Source organism: Cynoglossus semilaevis, chromosome 13 (genome assembly GCF_000523025.1).
Source record: "Cynoglossus semilaevis isolate Cse_v1.0 chromosome 13, Cse_v1.0, whole genome shotgun sequence".
Taxonomy (NCBI): Eukaryota; Metazoa; Chordata; class Actinopteri; order Pleuronectiformes; family Cynoglossidae; genus Cynoglossus; species Cynoglossus semilaevis.
The window spans coordinates 8214664-8227963 of NC_024319.1; the positions used below are offsets into that span (position 1 = coordinate 8214664).

A 13300-nucleotide genomic window follows, 5' to 3' on the forward strand; every position below is an offset into this window, starting at 1 on the left:
CGTACAATATAGCTAGAATAGTCATTAAAATTGGCCTATTCCAAATGGCTCAAAATATATATAGTGGAAAAGGAAATTCCTGATAAAGAAGACAATGTTATTTATTTTTTATTTTTTCAACGGTACCTGCTTTGTAATGTGCTGTTATTTTGAAAATGAAATGGCACAACGTCCGGTTTTGTTCAGACCCGACAGCTATTTAATGTGGTGAGCGTAGTTGAACGTAAAACCGCGTCTCGTTGCTTAATACAAACAAACGTTAACCAACGTTAAACAGAGACGATTAAAATTTGTGTTTGTTAAAAAAAAACACAATTTAAATCGAGTAAAAATAGGATAGAAGTAGTTCAAAGGTAGCCAAAATTATTTGATCTCTGATGAACACAATGATATAATGAAGTAACGAGTGTTCAAGAATTTAAAAATACATTTTTTTAATGTTGAAATTGTTATTTGTTTCCCTTCGTTCCTTTCTTTTGTTATTGATCTAAATATGCTGTTCTTAATCGAGTTTATTTCCGCTGAAAGTAAAAGTGCGACCTCTATCGACGCATCCCTAAGGAAACCTGCATTTATTATTTAAGCCAATTAACGGACATTACTTTTTAATTAGTAAAGATTGTGTGAACATCCGGATATTCAATCCAGTCGAACGGTCGATACAACTTTAAAGCATTCAAACATTCAAATTCATACTGGACTGTTTTTATTACAGCAGAGACATTTCCATGTCATGTCATGTGTGTTGGTATAAACACAGGTGCAGTTAATGAAGACGTGACGTGACTGCTGCATGTTTTCACTCCTGTTGTGTTTATGGCCTGTGTCAGTGAATAACAAACGGTGAAGATGAACCGTTTGTTTATGGAGGAGAAGTAGGAAGAAGGAGCAGCACACGAACCTGGCGCACAGCGATCAAAAGCTCTGCAGCATTTTTTATACTTTGTTTCCTTTGGCAGGGTGTTACAACAGGACGCGGGCCAAGAGTTATGAATATTCATTTAGTTAGGCAACCTCTCTGAAATATATAATAGTATGAAAACATGAAAGTGGTGTTAGTGTTTGGTAAATATCCCACTCCTGGAGACTGTATTCAAAACTGGAACAGATGTTACTTTGATCTTTGCATGTTATCGAGGCATAAACTGTTATTATTATTTGCTCGGTGCCAATTTCTCGCTCATTCAGTCAACCCACCAAAGTGCTGCTGTCATGTAAAAATTATAGCCCATCTTTATTCTTTATTACCTCAACAGAGGAGCCGTGCCTGGAAAAACAAAAGAGAAATACTGTACATCCTTTGTGCTTTTGGAAGAACATCTTATTTTTCTTTGAGAATGGCAGGCAGGCTCGGTGGATCTCTGTGTCCAAGTTTCACTGCCAGACATTGATGAACGTGGAGAGTTGGTAAACAGCTCTTCCTGTCAATGTGTCCGCCATTAGATTCCTCCCAGACAGAGGACTCTCAGATCAGAGTCTATACGGCTGACAGCGTGAGCAGACATTTTCATTGCTCGCTGATGGCAGATTTCTTTGATCCCGCTCAACGTGGCTGATGAATACATTCTCTTCATGTAGCCCGACTGCCTCTCTTTAAGGCTCGGCCTCATATCTGCCTCATCCTCTCCCTCTCTCCCTCCCTCTCTGCTTCTGCTTCTGCCTCTGTTTCTAACATATGGTGTGCAAAAATGTCAGAACTCAGTCAGAATCAACTTTTCATGCCGTCCCTGACAGGGTAGTTCAGAGCGGGAACAGGGATTTGTCTTTTGAGGCTGGCGTTCACTTGGATGAAAGTCCTGGTTTATCTCTAAAGGCTGTCACGCAGATGGAGAATTGAAAAGCTGTGACAGTGTGATGGTGATGTATGCGAATACAACATGTGGATGAATATATACTGGTAGAATTCAGGTTTTATGTGAATATATACTGGTAGAATTCAGGTTTTTGTATAATGTGGTTCTTTACTTTTAAAAAGAATCATATGAAGAAAAGTATTCTGAAGCTTGGCTTTAACCTTAATTGTCAGTAACAGTTCATGCAGGTCATTTTCCTTGGACTAGTGTCCAATTGTCTTGACTTGTCTTGTAAAGTCATACAGCTATAACATCAGGTGAGGGCGCTGAGCTTGCATCAGACGGTTTTCACCAATCACTGGGCAGTCTTCAACTGAGAAGCTGACATAACTGCTAAATGGACTGCGAGTGATTGTCGTTTTGAATAATTTGGCAGCCCTAGTGTTCATACGAATGGCAGATTAAGCTATTATATACATGTATTTATATTTATTTAAATATATATTGTTATGTATTGAATATACCCATACATACTCATATAGATATATATGTATATATACATATCTAATAACTAACTTGCTAATAGCTAACAGTCAATGGGACATTGCCCGATACTAAGAGCCTGAAGGGGAGGGATTTGTCTATCAGCTGAAGCAAATGAAGACGCACTGGCAGGATGGTTGTCCAATCATGGCACAGTCAAGCTAGCACCGTAGCTGGACTTAGCAGTGCATGTAAACGTCCATTTGTTGCGCACAGCTGGGTTGAGTTTTCTGCTAACTTACCTAGACAAGTGTGTGTGTGCTTGCACCCCTCCCTATGTGAATCACCATTGGCAGACACAATCATATTCCATTGCTCTCAGCCATGTACCTGAACAACAGTGGAGAGGATAAACATCAGGTTTTTGTTTTGTTTGGAGGTTTGACGTTTTTCAAACAGCTTGAAACCATGATAAAACCCCGCAACAATAAGGCTTTTGAGTTTTCTTCCTTCACAGTCCTGATTGCCTTTTAACAGCTGCCTGGTTTTGGACAAACTACAGTCGAGAGAAAAGGCCTCCAGACAGAGCAATTATGGTTTTATTTACAATGCCTAGTCCTACAACTTTTCTTTTCTCCATCTGCTTTTCTTTCTTTCTCTTTACTTTGTGATCCCTGCACAAACTTAAGGAGAGACCCTTTGTGTGATTCACCTCATAAAAACGTCTTTGACAAATGATAATTGCGGCTCCACAACAATTAGGTGAAACAGATACTCTAGTATTAAGAAGAATAATTCAAACACAACAGTTAGGTTTCCTGACTTAAATGAGGGTTTACTGCACACAGGGAATATCCATTCTGGACTTTTTTGTCGAGCTCAGCGCTTAGGAAAAAAACATAAATTGATGAGTGTAAATCTTTGGTTTGATCTTAATGACAACCTGTTGCCAGTAAAAGCAAATCAACCGAAAATTCCACATAAAATGTGCTCAATAAAACACCCAGCAGAGGCTCCACTGAGGCAGCGACGGCCACATGAATGTACTGCACAGTAGAACGGGAGAATAAAACAAGAACTCGGTGTGTGTTTTTGCTTTCCTTTCACATTCAAGAACAGCCTGCAGAATCCACCTTTGAAGTGGTGGAGTGAAAAATCTGTTGCCCAACAACAAACAAAGGGCACATTGTCTGAAGCCGGTGGCGGACATGCAAAGCAGCAGAGCATTCACAGAATGCAAAACATGTTCAAATGAACAATGGAGCCAGTGATGTCTTCATGTAAACTGTCCATGTGACTGATGCACTGCACTTCAACACAGGACTTTAGTCTTTCAGTCATGACGTGTTCAGGTCATGTCAGTAGCAACACAACTGTATCTGTCTGTCTTTGAAGTGACATACAGAGACTGTATATTTAGACAACGGTGTTAGCTTCAAATATTCCTTTACATCGTTTATTTCCGGGTTGTTTTAGTCCAACTTAGTGGCAATCACAAGCTTAAAAAACACATTTGGATTCCCATGTTGTGTTACTATGATGCCTCTCATAAATTACACTTAACAACATCAGGCCTTTCACGTGCAAAGCTACACAACGGGATTTGCGCGCCACCAAGTGGCGGCCACGAGATTCTGTTTAGGTCGTCAGTTTGAAACGCAGTATTTAGTCAAAACACACGAGTACCTTAAACTTTAGTTTTTATTACAGTTACCTGTATATACACAATAAAAGTTGTACCAAGGACACAAGATCACTGTTGACATTACAGACATGACATTTCACTACTAGTAGAGAAAGAACCTGTTTTTAAACCAAAAAAAAAAAAAAAAATATTCCACAAGATAGCGTTCAGAGATAACATTTTAGTAATTCTCAGGCTGAAGTCCATTACAGAACCGTATTAGATGTTCTCCAACAATCCCACAAAACAACTACAAAAGCTAGTGTTTTAAGCAGCAGAGAGCGGCTAATGTTAGCATGTCTTAGGAAAATCTGTATACATAGTTCATTAACATGTCAAACTGGGGCTGTTAAAGCTAATGTTCATTAATTTGTGAAGTTAATCAGAATAAATGTTTAACGAAATACACACTGTATATCCAATAATTCCACCGTCTATTCACTTGCCATTGGTATATAGTCTCATATTGTAATTTACATGTACTGGTTTTTCATTTTGAATAACTTTCATGACAATTTTTCATATTAATAATAGCATCATGTGGATTTAGTCACAAATAAAACCAGGTGTGAAACACACATCTACCCGCTGTTATCTCTTTCTGTTCCAGAACAAACAATTATCATATTCTGGAATGTTGATTTATTTTGATTAATCATGACTAAGCCACTGCTACCCTGTGATTAATCAGGTTCAACTTCTAATTGTTTGAAAGCCCTTCCTTAAACCTAATGCATAAAAAAAAGAAAAAAACTCAATCAATATTATATATATTTCAAGCACTGGGTTGGATTTTTCCACATTAGACCAAAACTGCCTTTATTGTAAATGTTGAGGAAGTGATGACAAAAAAATATATATGTACATATATAAACCTGAAGACGTCATCAGAAATTAGACATCAGAGACAATATTTGTTCAACAACTTGACTTAGTGGTCTAAAAACAAAAACGCTCAGATACAGTAAAAGACAAACTTTTTTTCTTTTAAACTCTGAACAGAACTGAAGACTCGTGAACAGTGTTAAAGACTCAAAAACCGTTGACCAGACTGGATTTTTCCTCTCTTTGTTTATCCACTGCTTGGTCCATAGCTTCCAGAAACTTCTCCAAAGTCACCGTGGGTGACTGCAGGCAAACAAAACCACGTTAATGAAAACACTTTCATTTGTTTTCCTTTTCTTTTAAGCCAAAAATAATTTACTCACCTTCACAAACAATGCATGTGCTAGAAACGGCAACTTCCTGAGAGCTCTTCCACTCAGGCCTTTGCTTTTCCTGGAAATGAAGAGAAAATGAGACACAGACCTCTGGCTGTTTCAGTTTGTTGGTTGACTTGATGTCAAGAGAACAACCCAGAGGCTCCGCTGGATCGCTTCGTGTACTCACAGAGCGATGTGCCTCAGTTTCAGACTGTGTTCCGACACCTCGCTCTCAGCAAAGCCCATGGTCTCCAGCTCGAACATGGTGAAGAGCTGCTGCCGAGGGTGGATGATCTGGCACTAAAGAAAAAGTCATGACGTCAGACTCAGATGTCAAAGAGACGTCAATGTCTAGAGTTTATTTAAAGTTAGGTTTCATCCGAATCCAGTTAAAGATTCCTTTTTTCTTGAGAAATACTACTTTGCTATCTTTCTTACTCCGTGCTAAAGAACAATGGCCTTCAGATCATTGATATTACAGGTATGTGTACTGCAATTAACTTTTAAAATCTCACTTTAAAACAAGCTGCCGTTACCTTCATGAGCTCCTCCAGGCAGGAGAGGTAGATGTTGTAGATGCCCTGTTCAGACGGAGGTCCGATGTACTGCTTGATGTCAGCTCTGTCCACGAAAGCTAAGTCAATCTTCTCCGTCACATTGGAGGTCGTCAAAATCACAACATTTGAATGTCTGAAACCCAAACCCAAAGGAGAATAACACAGAGGAAATAAGCAGCGAGAAGCCTCTGTGATGAGGAGGACTGATCTGGTTTACAGGCCTAGCTTCCTGACCGTTTGATCTGGTCCAGTTGAGTGAGAACAGAATTGACCACTCGAATGGCATCAGAAGGTTCAGTTCCAGCCTGGGAGGCGTTCCTAGCTGCTGTCAGACTCTCCACCTGTTTGAAATGGACAATATTTAACAGAACAGTGCTGGCTGCAGCAGAGACACCTTCAACAGCATTTATTTTTACCTCATCAATCAGAACGAACACCAGAGCATCTTTGTCATCAATCAGCTGTTGGATCTTTTGAAACATCTTTGTGACCAGTTTTCCACTCTGAAATAAAAGATTCAAAGAGTTTCTGTGTGAAGGATCAAGTCAACTAAGATTCAACGTGGTATAAACTGGAGTTCAGCTTCACCTCTGAGAACCATTTGGAGAACAAGCTGTGGCTGTTGATCTCCACAAACTGTCCATAAGAATACCTGCAGGGAAGAAACGTGCTGTCAGGTGAGGAGGAGGAGGAACAACAACCGGAGTTTTACTGAGACGAAGAGCGACTTACCGACTGGACAGTCTGATTGACAGCTTCTGAGCCAGAGCTTTGCACAGTGACGTTTTCCCCGTGCCCGGGGGTCCTGATGTGGTAGAGGACGAGTCAGTTATATTACAAAACTAACCTCTGACCAAAATCCAAACAGTCTGAAGACTTTACCATGAAGGAGCACAACACGGTTCCATGAGATTAGGTTGGGGTCAACGCTTCTGTCTGAGAAGTAAATTGTGGTTGTGACGTAATCCAGGAGCTGGGAAAAAAATTAAATCAATGTACATTTTAAAATTGAATGACGTTTTGTAAAAATGTAACCATTTGCTACATTTTAAATATATTGTTTATTACCTGAGTTTTGACGCCAGTATCATACACCAGACTTTCCCAGATCCCGTGGAATTCAGCTAATTTTAAACAGAAGATAATCTCTTTCACTTATACTATTGTATACGTTATAATTCAATATATTCACATTTTTCATATTAAAAAAAACAGCTGACTTCTACTGATGTGTCAATACAAAAAAAACATGATAAAAATATTAAAAACAAACTTCATCCATTTTCTAGTTTGCTTTTTTCATTGTCGGTTTGAAAATGAATAAATACGAGAACATTTTGTTGTTACCTGTGGGTAACAACCAGTGGTTTGCTGCAGAAAGTTCTTCGTCCTCCTCCAAACTGAGCGTGCTCGGTCCGTCCTCATTCAGTGTGAAGATGTGCACAGACAGAGAGCAGTTCTTTAAATCCAGGGGCTGAGTGGCAAATAAATTATAATATGTATTTAACGTCACAACAATTGACACAGGGTGGTAATAAATAAAACAAAGACATCAACCTGTCAGAGAAATGTCACACAATTCATTGAACAAAAAGGTAATATATTTTCCAAAACCCGAAAATATATTAACATGCATATTTTAAAAGTAGGAATCTAATCAATGCTTAGTCACAATTTCCTAGAAATAAGTTGTCTTTAATCAGGAAACAACTTGGTATAAATTCATATTTTAAATGTTATTATTATTCAGACTTTTGGACAGACAGTGTACCAGACCTGTGTAACCATTTCCTCTATATCAACTATTGCCACCGACTCGACATGATTCCTGAGAAAGTCTTCATCAAACTCTGTCCATCTGTAGTTCCCAAAAATCGTACTGTGGCGATTCAGTAAAGCCAGAACGTGCATTCTGACTTCTGACAGCTTGGCTGTACTGTAACATAAAGAGAAAGGGGAAAATTCAACATCTATTTAAACGTTAAAATCGGATACACACAATTCGTGAGGGGCGACTGGGTTGATTAATATGAACGAGCTTTTTTTGAGGATGGACAAATGTTGGCTATTCAGCGGACACACCTGTGGGAATTCACAAGAACTTCCACATTGATGTTCTTCGCCTCCACTCTGTCTTCATCCATCCTTAAAAATCTGTGAAAACAACGACTGAACTATAAAAACAATTGCATGTCTTTAGCTGGTTAACAGCTCGTTAGATGACTCGGCGATGGTAGCTAACGTACCGTATTAACAATGACACTGTTAGTACATGAGACCTTACCGTAAATCAGCAAGCTTGATAAAGTTGTTGCATAAAATACTGATGGAAAATATCAAAACCACGTCGTGTTGCTGTCAGGAAACCGACAACTCATTGAATTCAGCGCGGTCTTTGGTTCCACCGGAAACAGATAGTTTGTTTTGAGGAATCATTTCCGTCTGCCGCTGGTCCTTAACGTTACAATTAGAGCTAGCCTCAGCTAACATTCAGCCAGTGTAAACATCAATAAGAATTGGACAAGGCTTTGAATACACTACATAACCATGGGGAAAAAACATAAGAAACATAAACCGGAGTGGAGAAAAGTCGATGGTACCTGGACGCATCTTTTTATTATTAACTCTTTATTGTATTTCTTTTGTTTTAGCTGGCGTTATATTAGCAACCTTAGCATAGCATTTTGGTATAGTTGTTTGGATGAAAAACCAATGAAGAAATGGTTTGTTCTCAGAATTTTCACTTAATTCTTTCCCCCGGACATTAGCGTTATGCGAACGATTGTTTTCAAATGCCGTCTGTTACAGTATTGTCTTTTTTAATTGGGATTTTATTACGATTTTGTGTCAAAATGCAGTTCGGATAAATACAGTCTAAGACATATGACTGATGCAGAACTCAATGTAACTCATAATAAATAATATTGTCACAAGACTATTTGAGCATTTAGTTACAGCTGCAATCCCTGTAGGTGGGTTTTTTAGGTTAAAGGTTAGCGTTATAGAGCATATAATATCTTGTATATCTTAGTAATCATAAAAATGTACCAGTGATAATGTTTTTTTGAGTCTCTACAGCCAGCATGGTGGCGCTGCCTGTAGAGAATATCACCACCAGTCATTTACTCATTCCATGTAAACGTCAAATTAAGCCACAGTGTTTTTACACTTCAGAGTAACTCTGGTTTTATTTTGTTTCAAAAGCAGACTACGAGGACAAGGCTCTTGAGAAACCCCTCAAACTTGTGCTCAAAGTTGGAGGAAGTGAAGTCACAGAGCTCTCTGGCTCAGGCCATGATTCCAGCTACTATGACGACAGGTCAGACCATGAGCGGGAACGACACAAAGAGAAAAAGAAAAAAAAGAAAAAGAAGTCAGAGAAGGACAAAGACAAGTATGTGGACGATGAGGAGAGACGGAGGAGAAAGGTGAGTGCACTGTTGTTTTTGTTATTAATTATTTGTTTGAATAAAAAAATTAAAAGGTTTTTTGTTTACAGGAGGAAAAAAGGAAGAAAAGAGAGCGTGAGCAAAACGAATCAGAAGCTGCAGCAGTGGCAGCATCATCATCAGCAACATCCGCAGCAGCACCTGTGACATCAGTCAGTGCGGTTGTACCTGTTGAACCATTCACACTGCCAAAGACAATAAGTATCAGTTTAGAGGTACGTAACCATGATTAACATCAGACATCGTAGTCCCTCACATTTTGGAATGTTATAAGTTTTGTTTTGTGTTTTCTAACAGCCGGAATGTTATCTCTAAAGTTTTGTTTTGTGTTTTCTAACAGCCTGAAGAAAAGAAAAAAAAGAAAGAAAAGTTTGAAATAGAACCTGATTTGGAGGATTTTCACCCGAATGTGAAGATGGATATAGACATGCAGGGAGACAGACCGGTCAGAGCATGCAGGACACATCAAGGTGAGACAGCCTGTCTGCTGACATCACATCAGCAGTCAGTAGGGAACCACTACGTTGACTGCAATACAGCAGTATTAGATAGTAAAGAGTTCTACATTTGTTCTGTACTACACAGAAAGTGAGTCGACTCCTCGTCAACAACTGTTGGAGCACTTTTTACGTCAACTGCAGAGGTGAGGAAAATTATTTTAATTATTTGATCATAGTCTCTTCAATGGTCATTGCAAAATGTAAATTGAAATATGAAAGAAACCTCTGTGATGCCAAGCACAACACTTTTTATATGAATTATATATATTGTTTTTTATTTTAAATTGAGTTTCTTAAATAACTTTTTATTTATTACTTGTCTTTGAAGGAAAGACCCGCATGGATTCTTCTCATTTCCAGTAACTGATGCCATTGCTCCTGGTTACTCAGTGATCATTAAACATCCAATGGATTTTAGCACAATGAAAGATAAGATTCGAAACAATGATTACAACACAGTAACAGAATTCAAGGTAAGTTTGATTCCATATGAAATATTTATTGGTGGAAAAACATCAGGATTTTAGAGAAAGTATCCTCTTATACTTATTGGCATGTTATTTAATCCACAGGCAGACTTTAAACTAATGTGCGACAACGCAATGGTGTACAACCGACCAGAAACTGTCTACTATAAAGCTGCCAAAAAACTGCTCCACACTGGATTTAAGATGATGAGCAAGGTAAAGCTAAAAAAACCTTGAATAAACTTCAGGTTTTTTAATCTGTTCCCAACGGTCAGACTAATCAGAGTGTTTATACAGGACCGACTGTTAGCTTTAAAGCGCAGCATGTCTTTCATGCAAGACATGGACTTCACCCAGCAGGCTGCCATCCTGGGTGATGAGGATCTCACCGCTGATCTGACTCCCCCTGAGATCGTCCCGATGCCAGTGGAGTCAGCCAAAAAGTCCAAGAAACAACCTGCCAAAGACATGAAGGAGGTCATCAGGTATGTTTAATGTCTTATTTTTAATGATGCGTTTTAACTTGTCAGTGTAATAACCTATCATATCATATTTTTGTTGTTTTGAAAAATCAGTTACCTGTACGAACCAGAAGGAAGTGCTTGCAGTTTAACAGACAGCACAGCAGAGGAGCATGTTCTGGCTCTGGTCGAACACTCTGCAGATGAAGCTCGGGATCGAATCAACCGATACATGCCAAACTCAAAGGTTTCATTTAATATCTCTTATTTGTACTTAATTTTATACAAACTAAAGTTATAGTGGCAAAGTCACTGCATATTCTAGAGACATTATTTACATTAAGTGTTATTTTACTCTTTTTTTTTAAAATTTGAAATATGTAAAAAAAATGAATTTAACTACAGTATGTGTAAATGTGAACCATCAATGTGTATGATTTGCATTGAACCATATATTTCTTCATTGTGATATTTTTCCAGATCGGCTATTTGCGCAAAGACTCTGATAGTTCCCTTGTTTATACAGTTGTAAATCAGATTGATCCAGATGTTGAAGGTTTGTTCAGAGTTCGCATCCTTTTACATAACATTCTAGACCCACAATATATATTTGTTTAAACAACAATTTTGTAATTGACTGTATTTCTTTTCAGAAGAGGAAACACATAAAGTGGACCTGAGTTCTCTGTCAAATAAACTCCTTCCTGGATTAACAACCTTGGGTTTTAAGGACGACAGAAGACACAAAGGTTTGTTCTAACGTCGATTTGTTGACAGTTATCACATGCACCTACTGTATATAGATTATAAATATACTTACAGTTCATGCTGTGTGTAGTGACGTTTCTCAGCAGTGCGTACAACACTCAGAGCCTCCAGAAGAACTCCATATTCCCAGACCTGCTGCCTGATGAGGTGGACATGCTGTACTCGGCCTACGGAGACGACACAGGGGCACAGTTCGCATTGAGGTAGAGGATTATTAGGTCTTTAGAAGAACTTTGAAATGTATTTATTTCCCTGATAATACTTATCTTTTTTTATGTTTCTCTCTAGTTTACAAGAGTTCGTCAAAGGTTGTGGAAATGTCACAAAACGTTGGGTCGATGGTCTGCTGGACAAAATGACTGGAGGCGATCACATCAAAGCAGTCAATCAGATCAGACAGGTGAACATGCCGTCTGTTGTACTATATGTGATAAACAACATCACATTTCATGTTTGGACACTGCCTAGTACAAAGTAGTAAGTCCTTTTTAACGTTGCAGAAAAGAAACATGATGCTGAAGCCTGATGAGACCAAGTCTAACATTTGTGATATTCAGGTATGTTTTAGTCTGGATTATATAAAAACATCACTCAACTGTGATCATTTTCCACTGTCTGCAGCAAGATACTGAATATCACAACTTTTTTCCATTTGGAGTGATGAATTATTTTGACATTTACTTGGGAACAAACAATCTACAGAAAAAACAATAATAAGGCTGCAAAAGTAAAAATAATAATCACTGTTTTTACAACTTTTAACTGCCATTAAAACGTTTAGGCAATTTTAATCTGAAATGTTACTAACTCTGGTATTTCAACTTGGTTGTGTACATTTTAATTTAAAATAATTTTGTAAAAGTGACAGCTTCACTAACTCTGAGTTGAATGTTTTCTACCAGATGTCAGACAGCAGTGGTCTCGGAGAGAACAGTTCTGTCCTGGACTTCATGTCGATGAAGAACTATCCCGACATGTCTCTGGAAATTTCCATGCTTAACTCGTTAGGTGACTATCTTCTGTCTCCACACTGACTACAGTACATTTGCATTCAGTTGAGTTTCCTCAGTAATGGAATAACTCTGGTCACTGTGGCCTTGTTGGCAGTTAATGCATAATATTCATGGAACTTTAATCTGATTAAAATTTTTCAGCAGAGTCTTAACTGCATTCTTTTCTGAGAAAAAAAATATTTTTGAATTGCTAATGCCACTGGCTCTGATGATGGTGATGTAACAGACCAGAACACTTCAATATTCTAATATAAAGTAGAAATATTTCACTGTGTATATTTTTAGGATATTCTACGATTAATAAAAATGGTTAATGAATATAATTTTATTCAGGTAAACCAGTGAAAAAAGAGCCGGGGAACGATGAGAGCCACCAGCACTTTGATGATGCAGACAAACTCCTGCAGGAATTCCAGGAGGCTCAGGTTGACAGAGTCGGTTCCAGACCCTCATCCAACATGTCCTCGCTCTCGAATGCCTCAGAGAGGGACCAGCACCATTTAGGTACCGTGAAAACATACAGTATAATATGTTTCTTCTAGCTCTTTATTCCTTGTTCACCATGTAACAGCAGCTTATAAAAACAACCTAAGAACTCTGCTCCTCCCCCTGCAGGGAGTTCACCACACCTGGGTGTCGGAGACCAGTCGGAAATGGTTCATGATCCGTACGAGTTCCTGCAATCTCCGGAGCCAGAGAGCTCCACCAACAGCTGACCAAACACACTCCTGATTTGTGACGACGGTGTAAACGACGTCAATGTTCAAACGCTGCGGTTTCAACATGATTGTACAGACTGTTTGTAGTTTAATTGTAGGTTGGGTTTTTTTTTGCACAAGTGCGACATGTGAACAATAAATGATTGCACTTATGTTTTTGTCTAAGTGTTTTGTTTATTAAGCTTTGGTTTACAGTGAGGTGTT

The 13300-nt window shown here is 38.5% G+C and overlaps 2 protein-coding genes across 5 annotated transcripts; one reads left to right on the top strand and one right to left on the bottom strand.

The window, feature by feature from the left end:
* Positions 1 to 4094: 4094 nt before the first annotated feature.
* On the bottom strand, positions 4095 to 8144 carry trip13 (thyroid hormone receptor interactor 13). The gene is made up of 14 exons (XM_008323321.3): positions 8004 to 8144; positions 7802 to 7873; positions 7496 to 7655; positions 7067 to 7193; positions 6788 to 6843; positions 6602 to 6692; positions 6452 to 6524; positions 6308 to 6371; positions 6136 to 6222; positions 5954 to 6060; positions 5699 to 5852; positions 5350 to 5462; positions 5169 to 5238; positions 4095 to 5088 (listed from the first exon to the last, which is right to left on the bottom strand). The coding sequence occupies exons 2-14, from the start codon at positions 7861 to 7863 to the stop codon at positions 4993 to 4995; spliced, it is 1260 nt and encodes a 419-aa protein (XP_008321543.1). The 5' UTR covers positions 7864 to 7873; positions 8004 to 8144; the 3' UTR covers positions 4095 to 4992.
* Positions 8145 to 8163: 19 nt separating this feature from the next.
* On the top strand, positions 8164 to 13248 carry brd9 (bromodomain containing 9). 4 transcript variants are annotated; one of them, XM_017038181.2, is made up of 17 exons: positions 8164 to 8315; positions 8924 to 9147; positions 9219 to 9383; positions 9509 to 9638; positions 9754 to 9811; positions 9997 to 10141; positions 10241 to 10351; positions 10433 to 10620; positions 10711 to 10843; positions 11077 to 11152; positions 11250 to 11345; positions 11435 to 11567; positions 11653 to 11764; positions 11865 to 11921; positions 12267 to 12372; positions 12711 to 12881; positions 12993 to 13248. In XM_017038181.2, the coding sequence occupies exons 1-17, from the start codon at positions 8267 to 8269 to the stop codon at positions 13091 to 13093; spliced, it is 2055 nt and encodes a 684-aa protein (XP_016893670.1). In that variant the 5' UTR covers positions 8164 to 8266; the 3' UTR covers positions 13094 to 13248. The 4 variants fall into 4 exon arrangements, with proteins under 4 accessions (XP_016893670.1, XP_016893671.1, XP_016893674.1 ...); XM_017038182.2 differs by having other exon boundaries at positions 11253 to 11345; XM_017038185.2 differs by having other exon boundaries at positions 10496 to 10620.
* The last annotated feature ends 52 nt before the right edge of the window (positions 13249 to 13300 follow it).

Bases quoted from the DNA above. Each gene is read 5' to 3' on its own strand.
- trip13 (XM_008323321.3), bottom strand. From the start codon at position 7,863: ATGGATGAAGACAGAGTGGAGGCGAAGAACATCAATGTGGAAGTTCTT. The intron at 5,463-5,698 runs GTAACGGCAGCT...CTTTTTCTTTAG, and splicing joins GCCTGGAGGAGCTCATGAAG to TGCCAGATCATCCACCCTCG. The intron at 5,089-5,168 runs GTGAGTAAATTA...GTTTGCCTGCAG, and splicing joins CACATGCATTGTTTGTGAAG to TCACCCACGGTGACTTTGGA.
- brd9 (XM_017038181.2), top strand. From the start codon at position 8,267: ATGGGGAAAAAACATAAGAAACATAAACCGGAGTGGAGAAAAGTCGAT. The intron at 9,148-9,218 runs GTGAGTGCACTG...TTTTGTTTACAG, and splicing joins AGGAGAGACGGAGGAGAAAG to GAGGAAAAAAGGAAGAAAAG. The intron at 10,142-10,240 runs GTAAGTTTGATT...TTTAATCCACAG, and splicing joins ACACAGTAACAGAATTCAAG to GCAGACTTTAAACTAATGTG.